At 37.8% G+C, this 19,119-nt stretch overlaps 4 protein-coding genes across 6 annotated transcripts; 1 reads left to right on the top strand and 3 right to left on the bottom strand.

Moving 5' to 3' along the window:
• Positions 1-1,882: 1,882 nt before the first annotated feature.
• LOC124177220 lies at positions 1,883-12,549 on the top strand. 2 transcript variants are annotated; one of them, XM_046559367.1, is made up of 9 exons: positions 1,883-2,010; positions 8,117-8,217; positions 8,337-8,441; positions 9,020-9,634; positions 9,728-9,924; positions 10,000-10,158; positions 10,257-10,526; positions 10,599-10,850; positions 11,003-12,549. In XM_046559367.1, the coding sequence occupies exons 2-9, from the start codon at positions 8,124-8,126 to the stop codon at positions 11,324-11,326; spliced, it is 2,016 nt and encodes a 671-aa protein (XP_046415323.1). In that variant the 5' UTR covers positions 1,883-2,010; positions 8,117-8,123; the 3' UTR covers positions 11,327-12,549. The 2 variants fall into 2 exon arrangements, with proteins under 2 accessions (XP_046415323.1, XP_046415324.1); XM_046559368.1 differs by lacking the exon at positions 8,337-8,441.
• A 101-nt stretch (positions 12,550-12,650) lies between these two features.
• Positions 12,651-13,295, bottom strand: LOC124177223 (methyltransferase N6AMT1). The gene has a single exon (XM_046559371.1). It carries the CDS (start codon positions 13,293-13,295, stop codon positions 12,654-12,656), a length of 642 nt encoding a protein of 213 aa, XP_046415327.1. The 3' UTR covers positions 12,651-12,653.
• Positions 13,296-13,373: 78 nt separating this feature from the next.
• Positions 13,374-14,416, bottom strand: LOC124177225 (SNAPIN protein homolog). The gene is made up of 2 exons (XM_046559374.1): positions 14,127-14,416; positions 13,374-13,692 (listed from the first exon to the last, which is right to left on the bottom strand). Exons 1-2 carry the CDS (start codon positions 14,276-14,278, stop codon positions 13,374-13,376), a joined length of 471 nt encoding a protein of 156 aa, XP_046415330.1. The 5' UTR covers positions 14,279-14,416.
• Positions 14,417-14,521: 105 nt separating this feature from the next.
• LOC124177224 (E3 SUMO-protein ligase NSE2-like) lies at positions 14,522-17,508 on the bottom strand. Of its 2 annotated transcripts, XR_006869553.1 has the most exons (7): positions 17,194-17,508; positions 16,985-17,079; positions 16,644-16,813; positions 16,104-16,197; positions 15,622-15,805; positions 14,748-15,001; positions 14,522-14,648 (listed from the first exon to the last, which is right to left on the bottom strand). XR_006869553.1 is itself a non-coding variant. In XM_046559372.1 (6 exons), exons 2-6 carry the CDS (start codon positions 17,061-17,063, stop codon positions 14,896-14,898), a joined length of 633 nt encoding a protein of 210 aa, XP_046415328.1. In that variant the 5' UTR covers positions 17,064-17,079; positions 17,194-17,508; the 3' UTR covers positions 14,670-14,895. The 2 variants fall into 2 exon arrangements, 1 of the variants encoding a protein (XP_046415328.1); XM_046559372.1 differs by lacking the exon at positions 14,522-14,648 and having other exon boundaries at positions 14,670-15,001.
• Positions 17,509-19,119: the final 1,611 nt, after the last annotated feature.

Below are 19,119 nucleotides of genomic sequence, written 5' to 3'. Positions count from 1 at the left end.
AAATTGCCGATCGAATTCGAGGTATTTTCAGGGTGCGAATAATTATTACCATAGTACTTGAAAATTACTAACGTGGGTATAAGTTACGCTTGTGGAGTCAGGGACGATACAGATGTATACGAAGATGGAGCAACATTCTGAATGTTATACTCTGGAGTTATAGTTGTGAATTAGTATCTCGTAATAATTGCAAAATTACCGCGTTAACGTTGAACTCCGCGTCACGTACCATCGGCGAATCATTTCTTTTCGAGCAAACATTATGACAGAGAGTATTATATATAATATAGGCACATGCGACAAATTATCGCCTAGTTAATACGTACTATGAGCAAGAAGAAGGCCCGACCTGGACATGCGAAGCGTGCATCAATGAGCAAGTCGTGCATATACGTCGATTTCTCCTTTCTCCGAAGAAGCGCACTTCACGAAATGTAAACAATTGATCGGATTGCCGAAATGCCGATGAGGCGTTGATCTTTAGGCTTGAGATTAGACGGCGAGAAACTTTGAAAGAGATGAAACAATGAAACACTCCCGCCAAAGAAAGTAAAAGCGAGTTTGTCCACGGTTGTAACTGTACCTTGTGTACTTTGCTCCGCGGGCGATGCAGGGTATTACACTTCTCACGCTTGTCTCTCTTAATCCGATCCCTGAAATGCCGTAACAAAATAATTCAGCTCCACAATACCGACCCAATTTGTTATAATGTTTCATCTTAAATTCGCCGCGGTTTGGTCACCGCGCTATGATCCTAATTACGACCCTCGTCGCTCAGTAGAACAAGTCAGCAATCCGACCAGACGCCTACAGCTGGCACACTCTCACTGCTACCTTGTACCACTGACGAAGGAGAACCCTAATCATAGTCGTTGACCCATTGCGTCGAGGTACGCAGCCTTGTGCGGTGGTCAAAAGCAAATGAAACGAAACCTCTGATCGAAAGACATTGGGTACATGTATGGATGTATTCGTGTACGATGCGATGAAACGAAAGGTTGGATTACAGACACTTTCAGCGACAATATTGATCTCTATTTCTCTACGGTAGTTGAATATTTCTTAAAATTAATGGTTTACCGAACGATGAAGTGAGACCTGATCATACAGTCGTATAATGCATGCTTTTCGTTTAATAAGTATTCCACGTCTTCCAACAGGAGAAAATTGTTGCCTGTGGTTATTGTGGGTGAAGAAGGTCGCCGCTAGAAGAAGAAGGAGAAGAAATATTACGATAAAAATGATAAATGGCGTAACCGAGCTGTGAGCCTATGATCATGTACGCGTATATTCGCGTCCGTGTTTGCAGCTGGCAATTCTCACGAAGAAAGAAAGTTTAAAGGTTTACGACAACATCCCACGTGTGGGTACAACCACAGATCATGACGTTTGTGTGTATCAGAAAAATTGATGGAAATTGATGGAAATTGACGGCATCGGAGTTATCGAATTTTTGCACAACGTAATTGTGCGACAAAAGTCTTATCCGATCGTTAACAACCGCATGGGCAGTCGGTCGTTTTCGTTCTTTATCCCCAATTCCCAAGAAGCAATTGATCGAAAGACGAGACACCTATCACGAGTATGTATTACCCAATTTTCGCGAATATGTTAGACCTGATATCCAAATTCACCCTGACCACCACCGGCTTCAGCGATGCGTGTGCATCTTTATATCAGTGCACCACTTATCGTTAGCGTTGCGTATGGGATGGTGATGTGGTGGCAGTATGTGTACAACAGCAGCGGTTACCTTTATACGGAAAGGGGATAACGTGCCCGGTGCCCAGGTCCCCGGTTTTGCCAAACCTAACTTCACCTCACCCTGGACGATGTACCTATATAAAGCTTGAATGAAGATGCTCTCAGCTATTCACTCTCACCTTTCTTGCAAACCGCGTGCACGCCAGAATCCGCTCCGCCAAGATACACGGTCCCACCACCAACACACCACCCGCCAACCTAATCCAAGTGAACCGTTCGACCCAACAGGATATCTCTGTTCCACGGGTGAGTTTTGACTTTCGTCGTACTTCGCACTCTCTCCAAATGCAGTCAATTTTTTTCCATCTTCGGTGAGCAATTATCACGTTTTTCAACATCGAGCTTCTCCTTGTGAATTCTTAGCTCGAAATTCTCACAGTGATCCTGTGATATTACGCCAGTGGTGACAGTGACTTAGAATGCCATCGTTACCGAAGTGTTTCCTCGTCAATCGGCAGCGTCAATTTTCAAATTCGCCATAGTGATTGGAAACAATTATTTCTACACAGTGAAACGAGCTTTTGGTTTGAATCTCTTTTTCCCGCTGTTAGGAGTCGGAAAAATGTGATCATCACAGAATTGACGAGCATCGTACACAGTAGACTGTGAAAATAAATCTCTCCTTTAAGTGCCAACTGGACTACTGGTCTTATTGTTAGTTCCGAAAGCCTCGTAGTAGTTTTCTATACTTCTGTATTTCGGTCTCGAGATTATGTCGTATGTATGTATGTACAGGCGAAGAAAGTGACGAGACGACGTAGGCAGACTCGTGCGTTTCGGAGTTTCACGTTGCGGATGCTCAAAGCGATCCTCGGGCGATTCTGGGCGACGGCACATAATACAAACGATCTTTGCTAACGATGCCTCGAATACTGTCCTACAAACAACTTTAATTACGCGGAAGAACGTCCTGACCACGGAGAAACTCAAACTTGCATGTTCATACGCAGTACGTACGTGTTCCCAGATTTTCGTGAAACGGTTTAAATCATAAACGAAAATCACGAATCACTCTCTACTCTCTGTAGGGATCCTCCGAACGTCAATATACCTGTATAACTCTTACTTTTTTCACTTCTTCGTGTCGCTCTAGTACAGGTACAAAAAGATCCGTCCAACGTACAGGATTCATCAATCACGATAAATTTCACCGCGTTTGCAACAGTTCTTTTTTCGCCCGGACAAAATTCAACTTTGTGTTGAAAATTTCTTCTCGACACGCTTCATTCCTCGGCTTGTGGCCATTTTTAAAATAGATTAAATTACGAGAAAGGAACGACTGAAAATTGCCATCTACTCGATTATGACTTATATACGCATGATCCGTGGCGCTTGTTAGATTGTGTAAATGGATAGTTTGAAGTTAAAATTAGAGGGTAAGAACTAGGTTCCTAAAACATTAATTTTTTTTTTTTTTTTTTATTTAGATACATACGTTCTCGAAATACTGTTAGAATCATGATACACGTATCATTTTATATTACAGTTCAATAACGAATAGAATATTTTTTTTCAAATGTTTAAGCGTGCGTATCTTTGAGTTTTATTTTGGTTAAAAGTAGGTAAAATTTTTTCTATTAAAAAATACATGTATAGAATGTGAAAAAGTTGCATAAATTCGAAAATGAAAGTAGTTTGCACCAATTCTGATTATTCATTCGGCGAATCGACTGCCTTAATCTTTCGTCTTGCCATAAAGATGCACCGCACCATCACTCGTAAATTCCTCCTTGAAGTTAACTTTCTTTCGAAGTAATTTCTCTATAGCTACCTTTTAAAGACGTCCCAAATGACTTTTTCATGCAGTCGATTAACTACAGTTAACTTGCAGTAGTCGTTAATAATCGCTGCATGCAGGTCTTAAAGTATAGGCGCATGTGCCCCAAGTTTGCGCCAAAGAGTTTCAACAGCCGTTGACAATTATCTTCGACGATCGTCGAAGTCATTAAACGATATCTGAGACCGTAAAACACGGCAAATTGCAAATTGCAAATCTCTTTCGTGCCGTCATACGTACCGTCGAAAAAAAATGAGTCAGTGGAAAAAAAATATATTTCACATTATCAGCTTTTCCTCGTTGAACTTCGACCTTAATTATCCTATCCGAGTTTCATCCAGATTTTTATATCACGTGCTGCACATAATATATTCCGCGCTCTTTCTTTTCCACGCGAGAAACGGTTCGTCGTAGTAACTTTTGTGAAATCATGTATATGCAGCGTAAATACATATACGCGTGATGTACCTAGATGGAATCAATGTCCCCATGACCCCGACCCAATGGTGGTTGAAGTAGTTTCTATAGAGAAATTCTCGAGTTGGAGCTAGGCTAGCCTCTAGATTTATAGAGGTCGAGTAGAAACAGCATCGCTGCGGCTCACGAGGTAATCTTATACTGTTGGAGGTATACGTGTGTGTATGAGATGGTGATCGAATGATACTTATAGGGCTGAGAAACTGCAACGAGTGCCAGCCCATCGGACAGAGAGCGGATGCACGGTAATTTACAGTGAACGACAATTCATTTTTTCATACTTACCACGCTCCCGTTCACGAATGAAATAATTTACCAAATTATTACGGCATTTGATACACGGCTTGAAAATCTTGAAAACATTGAGTAAATATAGTCAGAATTGACATGAAAAATTGTGATTTACATTGTGCCCTGTAATTATGCTATTTTTCGCTTGCGAAAAATTGCGGAATTTCTGTACTCCATACGTACTTGTGCCAAGTAATTGAAGCGTGTTGTAGAAAATATTTTTGCAGCTACGAATTATTCTCAAGCTTTTGTATCGGTGTAAATATAATACAAGTGAATTTACATTTCCTGCGAATGCAGATAGTAAACAGTATAGCACAGTTGCAAGGAAGAAAAACTTGTTCGTTCTTTTCTTTTGTAACTCATACGCTGTAAAAGATGTATTCTAGTCTCACTTGCGTAATTATCCAGGTAAAATATGCGAGGAGTATGTTTTTTTTTCTTCTAATTCTTGATGTTTATGCGTGTAGTTCAAGATGATTATGTATGCGTGGGCAATTTTGAAACGGTGTCGTTTTAACAATCGTCTTTAACGGTATACTTCCGCATTAAATTTTTTACTTGATTTTGAAATTCGTACTTTGAATATACAATTTCTATTGCAACTCAACAATACTGGGAGTTCTATAACAATCTGGCTACAGAACGTACAAGTTCCGTTGACTACCATTTATGTAATAGAGCAGAAAAGAATTTTTTCGACAACCCCGTGGGACGTATTGTATGCTCACTGTGTATGCAAATCTATGGCATGCTGATAACATACCTCGATATTTGTAATACTGTGCTATCTTTTTTACAAATTTCACCCTGCACCATATCATTTGCTGAAAAATAACTTCAAGGAAATTCGACCAAAGCTATAACGTAGCACGGTGAATGTTAATTGTCTTTAAAAAAATATCTTGAAACGTGACTATTACTTTCGCAGATCGGAAAAAGTTTTTAGAGGATAATATAATCTTCAGGATGCATTTATGTTCGTACGCAGTTAAACGAATCGATGAAGCCACTTTCCAACATTTCTTTTCAACACATCCCAGCATTAAAAGATCAGATTTATATTGAGGAAGACGACGAAAAATATTCAACAATACTGATCAAAATTCGCATTAATTAATTTTGAATTCAGACGTTATACATTCATGTGACTTTTTGCGTCTTAATTTTCGGCGTGTCATTGCGCTATCCTTCAATTCTTATGACACGTGTTGCGTTTCTTCGTTAATAAACGGTCATTAAAATGATTATTATTAAGAAGATTAACCGCAGCGTCTCAAGTGCACGCGGATTTGCGCCATACTCCGAAACCGCAAGCTCTGAGCTACCCTATATTACGCGTCTAGTATTTCACGAATTCGTATAATAACAATAATTGAAAACTATGCAGCGAAACGATGTAGCTATAAAGTCTTAATTACGCGTCATACGATTGCAAAACATTTTAACACACCGCGTAAGCGTTTCTGCATATTATCTCATTGCGGTGTTAACGGTGTTGCAATTATTCACATCGTGGTTATTAATTAATTTGCAATTTGAATCGCGCTGATCTTTGACGCCGTCTCAGACACTTGCACACGTAACTGCCTAAGCGGACGTGATACCCTCTTTCAACTGTGAGTTTCGAAAATTTCAATGAACTTTCCAACAAAAAAAAAAATTCACCCGCCGCCGTTAGAGCCGAGGATTTCTAATCGATGGTTATACTTGAAAAATTGCAATCTTCACAACAAGCGTGATACAGTCATCTGCTCGAGGCTACCACGCTGAGAATGGCATGACTTTCACCTTTCACCTCGTCCTACGATGTGCCATCCTTGTATGTAAGGTATATGCATGTACGCTGTATTATTATACCTACCGTTGCTATTTCCGTTGATTTTATCGTCTCATTATCGCCAGATTCATTCGCACATTCGTCCAAGAATCAGCGAGTCCGTCAATACTGGCCTTTGATTTCTCGCAGGAAAATCTAAGATTCAAGAATTGTGCAAAATTGATAATTCGGACCAAGATGCACTCGTCGAAATCGAAAGCTTTCCAAGAGTGCGAAGCCGCCAAGTATATTCGGTTGCACTTGAACAACCGGAGGTAAATATATTGAGCGAAGCGACTTGTATTAGTCCAGGAACTTTCATCAGCGGCTTCAAAGCATCGTCAAAGTAATTGATGAGTGGTAGGATCCATGATGCAAAGATATTGGTTTGAGACACGATAGTAGACGCCCTTAGGTGTATTTGAAATTAGAGATTAGAGAGACTGACCGTAGATTCCTCGGCACAAGCAAAAAAGCTGACCAATTGACCAACTGGTATTATCAAATCCTTGAATCCCATCATAATAAGCAAGATACTTTTTTTATTTGATGTTTCACCTCGGTGAAACAGTCCCAAATGAATTCGGAGTGCGTTAGTAACACGTTGTGCGATCTATAAAACTGTGGGATATTGTCTGAGTTTTGAGAGTTACTTTTAATATTTTTGTTTCCGTTGCGAATTATTTACTTTAAAAAATTTTAATGGTAGACAGGTAATATATTTGAGTTTACAGCGCTGTACATATTTCCATATTCATAGTTGAAAAACAATGATAATCATGATTCGTTCCAGAAAGAATCGATAACTGTCCGTAACAGTTGATGCTGCGGAATGGTACTAATTATTTTCAAAATTTAACCGAGACGCGTTTAGACGGTTTTTTTTATCGTCCTGGGAAGAGTGGCGAAAGTTGTGCACGAAAGCGATAGTTTGTAAGAAAAAGAAGCGTCTATGCCACCTTCTTAGAATCCTCTTAACGACTTATTTTTTCCAAAGAATACAGAAATGCTTGTTGAATACCTTGAACCGTGAACTGTTGCAATATTTTAATGCGAGAAACTTTAAAGGCATCACTCGAGTCATTAGCCTCGCGCAGACTTGCCGCACTTGATGCAATGCATATGTGGTTATGTAATGAGCATGCAAATGTAAAACAGGAACAAAGTCTGATTGATTGATACTAGAAATCTACGGACTGTCGTTTTCGAATTTGTGTTGATGATGTAACATTTCCACTTCAACTACAATCTATATCAATTACTTACTGATTCTCAATCAAGGTAACAGACATTATGTTAACCATATCCTGCGAGTAGTTTGTTAAACTATGGAGCAATTTTGTCTTGTTAACTAACCTTTGGATGAACATAAAAAATGTATACGACAAAAAGAAATTCATTCAGTGTAAAAAAGGCACAGTGAATTCCCAATTGATTGACCGTAAACTTTACTTTTCATAGGATTAATTGAAGTTTAATTTTTCAAGATCTTTTTCATTAACTTACGCCTAATCATGCACCACCGCGAAATTGTGTCAATGTTTATGACAATCATGACAGTACAATACAATGGCCCCAAAATCGACTGTCATTATTACTTTTCTAGGCCAAGGACTGCGTCTTGTAATAAAACAGCCTAATCACATTATTCGAGACATTATTTAATTATTTTTCCCTTACCGTGGATCACTTTCAAGGCACTACTTCACGTGAAGTATTTGATTATATTATACCTATGTATGTTTTCTTTTCACGTCAATTTATCATCTTACAGTTCGATGATTATAAAACGATTAAATGGCGGCGCGAGTATTTAGCAATATTACAACGTATTGAAACGAACAAAAAACGAAGCGTCTTCATACTCTTAATTATCGCTGGTTGCTATCTTTATATTGCTAAAAAGGGAAAGCAAATGATTACATCGATGTACATGCGATGCACTTTACTTTTATATTGTCGAACCTAATTCTTCTATTCTGTTTCAGGTGAACGATGAAATTTTTTATTGCTGTATTAGCTGCCGGGCTGCTGGGTGTCGTAGCAGCTCAAAATGGAGACCGGGCACTATTTGTAAAGGCATCAGCGTGTTAGTACCATCTACTATTATTCTTCTCTCGTAGGATATCTGATCGTTACTTCTTACTTCATTTAATGTTATACAATTTCTCCCATCTCAAAAGTATTTTGTATACCATTTACATTCAGCTCATTCGAGAACTGTGAGAGCTACGGGAGATTCCCCAGCAGATGTGATGGCGCGAAATATTCTAGAGTGGATTCAAGGCGTCTATCGTCAGGGCACGAGGAAAAGTAGGTTTTGGCTGAAACAAAAAGAATGTCATAACACTCCATTTATAATTGACAACAAGCGCATAATATTCCAGCATGACGACCAAATCTGCATGACATCTGATTCGACCTGCACACCATCTGCTAATCAAGAATGATAATTTTTTAATCCATTCATGCACGGGAAAACAATGTAGTTGGATTCACGAGTCCGATGGATATCCAAAAGATATTCGTGGGATATTGTGTGCTGTTAGAGTGCTAGCAGAAAAGTGATTTAATGATGTACATAACTAACGTTACTTTAATGTCACGTACTGTAAAAATTACATCACGGTAACCAGGTGCACCAAATTTGCACATACAATGCCAACTACATGTTATGTTCCCCGTACGACACACTTTTGGGATACCCGGCACAACTTGATTTTCAGTTACACGTATTAGACGCACAACGATCCATTAGGTAGATCGATATACTCTACAAAGACGTTTATTTATACCGTTTACTCAAGCTTATACGCGACACTTATAACTGTATCAAGTTTTTTTTAATTAGATTCATTAAAATCTGTTTCTTTTTTTCCATATATCTACAGTTCGTCAACAATCTGACGCGTACCTGCCACCCTACAGTACGCAGAGACCTCCGGAGAGACCTCGACCTTTTCAACCAGCTTCAACGCCGCAACAACCCTCTTACTCGTCGCAAAGCTTGAACGAAGTTACGGGCTATCCAAGCTACCAGCAACAATCATCGGTTTACTCCCCCCCGAATCTTGGATTCTCCCAGAGCCTACCATCGTCGCCCAGCTACTCTTCCCAGCCAACGTACCAAACTCCGAGGCCGAGTTACCTCGCGCCAAGCAGTCAATCTTCTTCTTCGAGTTTCGCAAGTTCGCAAAACTATGGCTCTTCGGTAGCCCAGCCTCGACCAATTCCCAGCAATCCTCCCTCTTCTGCAGCACCTTCGCCCTCGTATCAACCAATCGGTAGTTACATACCACCTAAAACTGCTGGTTATCAACCTTCGACCCCGCAATCCCAACCGTCGCAAAATAAATTTTCATCCGGTTATGGAGGCTCGGTAAGCGTAGGCGCGTCTGGAAGCGCTTCGGTTAGTGGATCCGGTGGCTACTATTCTCCGAGTGCAACACCAACTCCGAGCTTTCCAACACCGCAACCTTCGAGTACCAGTGGTTACAGTGGTTCCGGTAACTATGAATACCTAAATTTTACGCAATGGTCCCCGATTGACCAAGTGGTAAACGAAAGGTTGAGGTAATCACACAACGAATTTATACTAGGTACGGTCGTGACGGGAAGTGAAAGTTCTTTCACCAGTGTAGAAACAAATTCGGTGGCGGAAGCTGGATCTAGCATAACCGAGGAAGACTTGAAACATCCTCCCCATATTCATGAGATTGACGTTCAATGCAGCAAAACTATGATGACTATCAATATTGAATTCAACCGAGCCTTCGACGGTGTAATTTACTCGAAGGTACGTCTGCACGTAAACCAAAACCAATTCGTTAATAGGGAATAATAATTTGATGCAAATTTTGCGATACTTCAGGGATTCTATACGGATCAAAACTGCCGCTACGTTGCTCAAGGATCGGGTCAGACGAAATATTCATTCACCGTTAGTTTGGATTCATGCGGTACGCAATTCATAAATGATTTCGAGGGAGAAGCAGGCCAAGCTTACTTAGAAAACGTCTTAGTGCTACAGGTTAGTGTCTATTTTTAATCTACGAGTAGTTTTTTTTTTTTTTTTTGTAGAATTCGGTCAAGTTACAACAATTATTAATTACCGCGCGGACCTTTCAGAATGAACCAGGCATTCAAGAAGTTTGGGATACGGTTCGTAGAGTACGTTGCCTATGGGAAGGAAACATCAACAAAGCACTGTCTGTCAGCCTGTCCGTCGATATGTTGAACCAAGAAATAGTAACATTTAGTGGTGACACAGCAACGGCAAGACTGGATATCCAAATGGGAAAAGGTCCGTTTGCTCCAGCCGCCGACGGTTTGGTAAAGATTGGAGAAACCATGACGTTGGTCGTATCCGTTGAAGGTGATCCTGGGTTTGATCTCCAGGTAAAAATCTTAGTTTTTTGCAAGTGTACAACGAAAATGTGGAATGAAAACTATCAGCATATTTTTTCCTAGGTACATGACTGTATCGCTCGTGACGAAACATCAACAAACATTGTTCAACTAACGAACGAACGTGGTTGCATTCTGAAGCCAAAATTATTTGGAGCCTTCCAAAAGACTAAAGACACTGGTAATACAGGGGCGTCCATCATTGCTTACGCTTTCTTCCAAGCCTTCAAGTTTCCAGATGTTATGGACTTGTACTTGGAATGTAATATAGAATTGTGCAAAACGGACTGTGAAGCATGCCCAGAGCCCAACCAAGTAAGGATTCTCCTGAAATATCTAAAAAATAGTGCATCACTTCAAAAAAAAGTATATTTTTAATAGCGCTCGACTTGCGACGTCTAGCGATTTTATGTAAATTTCCTTTTAAGGTTCAACAGCAAAAATGTTATATTTTTTTTTTTTTGTAGCAAATTGATCCTGGTCGTAGACGCCGTGACGTTAGTTACGCTGCTACGAACTCATCTGGCGCTTTATCCGATCCAGTCCGTGTAGGTAAAGGATTTAGAGTAATCATGCCAGAGGATCTGAGCTTGGCCTCAAATTTGGCGCTAGAAAAAATAGAAGAGATGGCAGTAGAAGAGTTCAGCAACACTCGGAACGTTTGCATGAGCAACGCAGGATTTTATGCTACTTTCTCTTTGATGTTGAGTTTGCTCGTTGCATCTACCATTAGTTCAGTCATATTCTATTTGAAATTACAGAGAATTCGTGCAGCCAAGATGTTGCATTAAGTGGAGGGGAATTGAGTTGCTGTTACACTCACACGCAGATTTGTCCATTTGCTGAGCATTAAAAGAAAATAGAACTCCCTCAGACGCAGTGCAATCAGTTTTTAGGTAATTCCTTTAAATGTGATACACATGGAGCTGAGCTCAAATCACACAAGTTACGGAAAAGGTGTAATCCTTATTTCTGATCTTCGGTTTTAAATACTTCTAAGATTAAAAACGCGGACTGCTCTATTCTCTGATTTTTTGCGATTTTGATTGTATTATCCAAATACCCGTTATATTGGATACGCTCAAGAATATCGTTTTTGATGCAATTTTAAAAATGGTCGGATTCAGAAATGAATCTTTTTTACTTGTAAGAAGGAAATTCTTTGAAATCTCTAATCAGGATGCATTTTCTTTTTCTAAAGTACTGAAATAGATCCATCAAACGATTGCATCATCTTCCGTGAAAATATTGAAAAAGTGAGGGTATTTATAAATAATATATTTTATACTGCACAGCAGTATTTGTATGCAGTTGGTATCAAAGCACACAGCTTTGTAAATTCAATGAATTATCGTAGTCCCAACTACACGAGGGTTATCTTTAACAGGATGATGAAATACCAATGTAGAGTTTTTTTTTAAATAAATTATAAATCTTTTCATAGCCTTGAAATTTTATTTCACACAATATTCGATACCGATTATGAAATTATTGAATATCAAATTAAACAAATATACAACTAAATATTATCTTATATAATTATTATATGCTCATTGCTACAGAATGTTCATTCAAAGCTTTTGATTAAAAAATATTAATTTTACTACGAAGGGCTCTCGGTATAAGAGACAGGCGCGTTTTATTCCCACTTTCGTGTATAATTCCATATTTTAAGGAAAAGATAGAGGGAAATACAGCATCTTTTATAACAAGAGCTGACTATATTACTGTTGTTTGACATATACATATGATTATCAATTTTAAATATATTACCTTATAGTGTACTCCTTAAATAGCCTGTCATAAAGCGGAAGCTAGCAGCCAAGTTTAGCAGCGAAACGCGCTAGAATTCTCGCTATTAAACAACTATTGACTCACTACACTTTGACGCCTATATATACTTGAAAAGTATTAGTTTTTAATCAGATTAGACGAAATCTCGATTATTGAGCTTTATTTCCTCATTTTACTCATAGTTGGCATATTGAGCTGCTAGTTCTGACTGCCAATTTTAGCTTCATCTCAAAAACGTAAGCTCCAATTAATTTGGAATTTCATTGTTGGTAAAATTATTCGAGTCAGATTGATGGAGTGTACAGTGCAAATATCATAAGATTACTAAAGTGTTATTTTTACAAACCGTAGAATGTATAAATGTTCTCCTCTAATTTTCCTATCGCATATTATTTCTCCACTCATTTTCCATTGCTTAAAAACATTTATAATCGAAATCGGATCATTCTGTTTGATCGTGACTAAATAAAACAATCCATTATTCGATAAAATATTTGGAATATGAGGAAATAGCATATCCATAACTTCTCGACCATCTATTCCCCCTGCCCAGGTTTTTGATATTAATCGTTGGTCAAGAACTTCTAAGGATTCTGTAACCACGTATGGTGGATTAAATATTACAACATCAAACGTGTTCTCCTTCTTTACTAAATTGATCAAATCCATCTGTAAGACGTTAATATCAACCAAATTATCTTGGCCAACTCTTTTAGTGACTCTACATGCATTAGAATTTATGTCAACTGCCATGAAATAAGCGGGAAAAAAACGATTTAATGCCTTTGCCAATGCTGTTATAACTACACCAGATCCACTGCCAATTTCTAAGCACATTACTGGCTTAGCTTTTTTCAATTTCTCGAAATCCGCTTCTAGCGCATCTATAAGTAAAAATGAATCTTCAGACGGTTCATAGACTGTTTCTAAATCCTGAATATCTAGTTTGACAATAGGAGTCTCCATTTTGATGTCAACATAAGTTAAAGCTGCATTTCTTTGCCTTATTAAAAATTATTTGTTACTAATTTCGGTCATAGTTCATCACTCTTTCAAGTACTTATCAGGACCCCCAAATCTGGCTAATTGTTCGGCGGTTATGGTTGGCGCCGGATCGTAAAATGTAGTGCTTTCCAAAAAAGCCCTTTGTCGAATTAAACTCCTATCTACAGTTAGATGAAGCTTGCCAAGTCGATCTTGAGTTGTTTGTAAAATGTTGTTTACAACAGTAATCTTATGTTTGGTATTGATGAGCTTCTTAACGTAAACATCCAGTTCATGAGGGCACTGAAGAGTTTCCGATATCTTTAATAATTCCTCTGTCAATGATTCGATCTGCTGCTTTAGCTCAATTTGACTTATTCTAGAACCAAGCGAAATACAACATATCAAGATACTAATGACGTCCACTCAGTTCAACAGCGACTTAACAAACTGCTTATGAGTCGCAGTGCAAAAATGTATACAAAATTTCAGTAAAATTCTAGTTTTTTCATTTTTCTTTTATTCCCATACCAAAAGAAGTTTAGTCAAAAATTCTTTCCACGAATTTCTAGTCCGTGAAAGTGTGTATTTCCCAAATAAAATTCAGCCTTCTGTAGTTCCTCCAATAAATAGTTCATACCTTTTCATTGTAGAAAACTAACATTTTTTTCACATCTATAAGATTGTAGGAACTAAAAAGATCAAATATCTTCTAGTTTTTGAATAAAATTAGTATCGAACGCATTCAAAATTTTATCAAACCCCCTCTCAAAAAAAGACATAACCTAGCGAATGTTTACAACGCGTACGTACCTTGTAGCGCGTATTCTTTCATCAAGTTGATCTACTGTAGGCTTCAAAAGACCCATCAGTCCCTCCGTCAATGCATCTCGAGTTGGATTTTCGCAAAAATCTTCCGTTTTGTCATCTATTGAAGTATTATCGCTGGCAGTATCCACGTCCATAACGTTTACAGCGTTTTTTACTTTAACGTTTTCAGCAGTTCACGGTCGTATTTACGGGTTACGAATTGTCATTTGTCAACTGTAGGGATGGGCGACGTCTATCGATTAATCGAAACTGTCGATTCTTTTTTTTCAGTAATCGATTATATTCGCCCGATATTTTTCAGCTTCGATTAATCGATGTTCGAAAAACATCGCTGACGCCACGCTATCAAACATCATTAAGTCGCGTCAAAATTCAAAGTTTCAAGTACATTGCTTTGCAAGACATTCTAATCGTTGTTGGACTCACCGGTCGTATAACAGTGTTTTTTTGGGTAAGAGTGATCCGAAGAGTAAAGGTAATTATTTAATTCGGTTGGTTATATAGCTGAAACATTATGCTTGTTTATTGAAATGTCGATACATAGTTTGAGGAGACATAATATGTTTAATCTGCATGACTATGAGATTGCGTATGAATAATTACATATGAATAAACCCTTGCTTGTTTACCATACACTTGTGAAATAAATTCATTTTCAAGAACATCGTATTTTTGAGCACGCATCCATGGTGTTTATCCGTGATGTAAGTATTGGATGGTGTTAAGAGTAATTTAGTTTTCTGGATACACATTAATCCGCATGAGGATTTCGGTCTAAATATCTTTTGGTAAGAATATCCGTCTGAAAATTGTCCAGCTGTAAGTAATTTTTATTTGCACAACCGGCAACTGGGCATCTGTAAATAGGATATATGGTTTATAAATTTAGACGGACGTGATTGATTGATCCTTCCTTCAGTAATATTCAAAAATGATTGATTTTGGAGATCGTTTTGAAGGTCGTAGAAAATTAAAACTCTTCGTAATATTTTTGCATAATATTTCAATCTATGAAGCCCTTTTCAGATGAGCGTAAACAGGCTTATTTACATGAGAAACAATTTGAAAATAATCATAACTGGTGAAAGCAACAGATGGTGAGTGTAATATTCCATAAATTGATGCAACGTTTGTTATGTTGTTCACCTGTTACTTTATGATATTGTTTAAATTGATTCTCATATAAATGACCTGTCTACTGTCATTTCGAAAGTCCCCTCTTTGTGGGCTTGAATGTTATGCAAAGTGTAAGCTGTTTTAATTTTACACAACTTTCTGAAACAATCAATTCTCACCTTTGAAGCTAAAGATTTTGTCTCCAGTACATCAAATACAGAGAGTATCTGGTGAAGCGAGCCTTTCTAAGTTGCCCTAGGTGACTCCATGCATTGCATTGATTGTTGTCAGTGGCTTTTGCTTGAGCGTGACAAGTTCACTTCACGAGAGACTCTCTTGAGTTGCATTATAATTTAATTACCTTGTTTGTTTATTTGCTTTTAACAAAGCTTCAACACTTCCTCGATCATAAACATGACCACAAACTGTGTTTCTGACAGGATCATTTATTCGCCTTTTAGTGATGGGATCGATGACGTTTATATCATTTTGAGTTAGCACCAATTCGTCATCATTCACGTTGGCTGCGTTGTTCAATCTTGTATCTTTTTTACAAACATGCAAGTTATACAGACATCTAATTGTACATACACTTATGAAATTCTTAACAGCTTTACTGAAGTGAAATTATAGAAAACCTTTAGCCAATTATTTCTATGAATCCGCTGGAAAATTTCAATTTGTAACAAATAAAACGTCCCTTGAAATACGGTCCAATACTATCCTACCAAATGAAAAATTGAAGTTCCTAAGCAAATGTATTGCAAAAATTTCATTAGTTAATTTCTTGACTGATACGGTTCATCAAAGTTCTATGGGTTTGTCAGTCCTGATAAAACTTACTTTCTAAGAGAACTTGAACTTGTTGTTGAAAATCCTGAAATTTCTTGTGCTTATTAACATCCGTGTCAATACCTTCTATTTCATTGGTAAATTGCTAAAACAAGCGTAAAGATGCATAATGAAGTAGAAAATTCTAATTATTTACAGCTAGCAAAGTTTATTTCATACATAAAAAAGGATCACTTTTTTCTTAGGGTATTAATGATTGATGATGGGTAATTTTCGTTGAGTGTTGGTCAATTGAAGAGAAAAGTCTTTCTCAACTAATTAAATTAATCCTCCAACAGTCACTAACTTCAAAATAAGGTATTAATGATTGGCAGAACAATATGGCTTATAATTTTTTGAGTAATTCACTAAGGAAAAGCAAATCTGTCAAACAAGTAAACTGTGTGGGGTAAAATAGAATGTTGTTTCACAGATAAAAACCAAAGATGGGTAAATTTAAAATTGGATACTACTCACTGGTCTCTATACTAAAACTTGATTCATATTCATTAATATATTCTTCACAGAATTTATTAAACTGAATGTAAATACCTCCAATGTTTGCGCATGATCAATTACTTCCTGATTTCCATTGAAATCATCTTGTGGTGCGGATAGGCGTTGTAAAATTTCACACGATTTCTTCAGTTTTAAATCTAGCTTAGCGCTGACCTCAGCTAGGTCTGTTAATTCTTTCAGCCTCTCTTCTTGGGACTCATCTTCTGCAACCAATTGTACCAAATGAAAGCAGTGAATTGAAAAGTATGAAGAAATGAAAAAAAAAAAACAAAACTGAAGAAGATCAAACTTAAAAATTGAGAAACTATAGCAATCACAAAAGCTTGAAAAGGCTGAGAGCCAAATACGAGCAGAGGGGCAATATAATAACTTACCAAAATAAGTCACGATATTTAAAGCCGTTTGCAAATACAAATTGTAGATTTCTTTGGGAGCTTCCTGTAGAGAACTCATTCTATCGAAATATCGCCTGGAAATATAAATATTATGCGTAAATTTCGTTAATACGTGTCTAAAAGAAGTCTGAATCGAATATGGTAGGCTTAAAGAAAATGTTAAATTGTGGTTGAAGGGTAAAACTAACCTCAATGAAAAGAAGTTTAGAGTTGAGATGATTCCGTTAGAATTTTGAAATTTTTAATGCAAATTTGAAAAAAACTTCTGTCTAAGTGGAGCTTCCTTTTCGAGCTCACAAGGAACGGATTTACTAGCAAAGATAAACCTTAAAAACACAGCCTTGAAACTCGTATAGTTTCCCGCGTAGCACCGTCTTGAGTCGACTGTCGAGACTCACGCGCACTCGTGCGTCAAATTGCAGAGAGCTTGAAGTGTTAGAGATCAGTGGGCTTGCTTCTTTAAACCCCCATTTTCTCCTTTTCTTTCTTTTGCATAAGTGCCTCTTTGTTCAACTGGTACACGCACTGTATATTCAACAACTTATTTACGTCTGATAGCAAACTAGTCTTGAGTACTCGAAGCTGATTTTACATTGTGAATTAATGGAATACCGACAACGGTTGAAACGACGGCTGATTTATACCATGAGTTATACTCTGCATAAAGAATACTGATTGTAAAAAAATTAGTATAGCTAATTGTATTTTGTATACATTTTTGTCTTACTGCGAAAGATTAATTCAGAACAAATGAAATCTTCTAATCGTTAAAAGGATTTTTGTACTTTCTGCTTTACTTTATCTCATAAATTATCCAATCCGTATCAAAATATTTTACACATGGGGCCGCGTACTAAACTTGGATGCGATTGAAACGACTAGGGCATTTCATAATTGTTGCAAAAAAATAGGACGATCCCCGGAAATGCATATTTCGGAAACTATCACTACACGTTATGTGCAGGGCACTGGCAAATTGAGTTTTCAACTATCAAACATAATTTTATTTCCATCCATAGAAAATCACCAATACAGTGAAACTTCCCAACAGCGGACATCTTCGGGACTAAAAATATTTTCCGTTATAGAGTAGTGTCCGTTATCCAGAACAATATTAAAGTGTAAATAGTGCTTCTGGAAACTTTCAGACTGTCCGTTGTAAAGAGGAATCCATTGTTGGGAGGTGTCCGTTAAGAGAAGTTTCAATGTAATTACATATTTCTTTCTCAGTGAAAGTCCGAAACGTTTGTATACAGATTTCAGTAAACACTGTGTTTTACTATAATCGCGATCTGATATTTTGTAACCGTCTATGTACCCTACAAAAAAAATTCGAATTTGCAAACGGTAGCTGACATAGTTGTATGTATGTATGTTGTATCAGGCACATGATACTGGGCTGTGAAAAAGTGGGGAGTATCTTTTCCGTTGGCTTTGAGCTGCTCAGTAAGTTTCGGATTGCCAGAACGACAGGGTGGAACAAAGGAATACGGTATTTCCGAACCTTTTGCAAAATAATATAAATATAATCCGCTCAGTACAGAACGGCACTTTTAGTGTAACGCAGTACTAAATCGTTAGTCGCAAAACGACATAGTTCATTCCGCCGATATATAGACCAACTGGATATCCGGTCGAAGCGAAATTCCGCTCCCTATATTCTACTAAAAATATCATGAAACGAGGAAGAGGCTAGGAATTGTTGAACAAATGAACGATGACTAATCGACCACACAAGTCTGCCATTGTTTCTTGCTTTCATTTCAGTGTGTACAATTCAAATTCTAGGAAATATCGCTGCATTTTCGAAACATCTTTTACAGCCACAGTCCGTGAAAATCTCTAAATTAACCATCTGAAAATATACAGAGAAAATATACAGAACTTACTCGAGTCTATCGTTCAAAGCGATTCAAATGCGTCGATCGCGCCTATTAGCCAACACCAGCGCAGCCTGCGCCAGCTGCCTGCCGGCTATTCCCTAAATTAATCTACCTGACCGCGGCTTGGAACCTAAGCGCGGAATGAAACTGCTCTCTTTTACTCCGATCCGCCGACCTCTTTGGTGGCCCGCTGCTCCAACGGATCGCGCTAATATATAAATCTTAAATTGT

The sequence above is a fragment of the Neodiprion fabricii genome, chromosome 3 (assembly GCF_021155785.1).
Source record: "Neodiprion fabricii isolate iyNeoFabr1 chromosome 3, iyNeoFabr1.1, whole genome shotgun sequence".
Lineage (NCBI taxonomy): Eukaryota > Metazoa > Arthropoda > Insecta > Hymenoptera > Diprionidae > Neodiprion > Neodiprion fabricii.
This window is presented reverse-complemented; position numbering and strand designations above follow the sequence as displayed.

Bases quoted from the DNA above. Each gene is read 5' to 3' on its own strand.
- LOC124177220 (XM_046559367.1), top strand. From the start codon at position 8,124: ATGAAATTTTTTATTGCTGTATTAGCTGCCGGGCTGCTGGGTGTCGTA. The intron at 10,159-10,256 runs GTTAGTGTCTAT...CGGACCTTTCAG, and splicing joins AAAACGTCTTAGTGCTACAG to AATGAACCAGGCATTCAAGA. The intron at 10,851-11,002 runs GTAAGGATTCTC...TTTTTTTTGTAG, and splicing joins CATGCCCAGAGCCCAACCAA to CAAATTGATCCTGGTCGTAG.
- LOC124177223 (XM_046559371.1), bottom strand. From the start codon at position 13,295: ATGGAGACTCCTATTGTCAAACTAGATATTCAGGATTTAGAAACAGTC.
- LOC124177225 (XM_046559374.1), bottom strand. From the start codon at position 14,278: ATGGACGTGGATACTGCCAGCGATAATACTTCAATAGATGACAAAACG. The intron at 13,693-14,126 runs GTACGTACGCGT...GCTTGGTTCTAG, and splicing joins GAAAGAATACGCGCTACAAG to AATAAGTCAAATTGAGCTAA.
- LOC124177224 (XM_046559372.1), bottom strand. From the start codon at position 17,063: ATGAGTTCTCTACAGGAAGCTCCCAAAGAAATCTACAATTTGTATTTG. The intron at 16,814-16,984 runs GTAAGTTATTAT...AATTGGTTGCAG, and splicing joins AAATATCGTGACTTATTTTG to AAGATGAGTCCCAAGAAGAG. The intron at 16,198-16,643 runs GTATTTACATTC...CGCTTGTTTTAG, and splicing joins ATCATGCGCAAACATTGGAG to CAATTTACCAATGAAATAGA.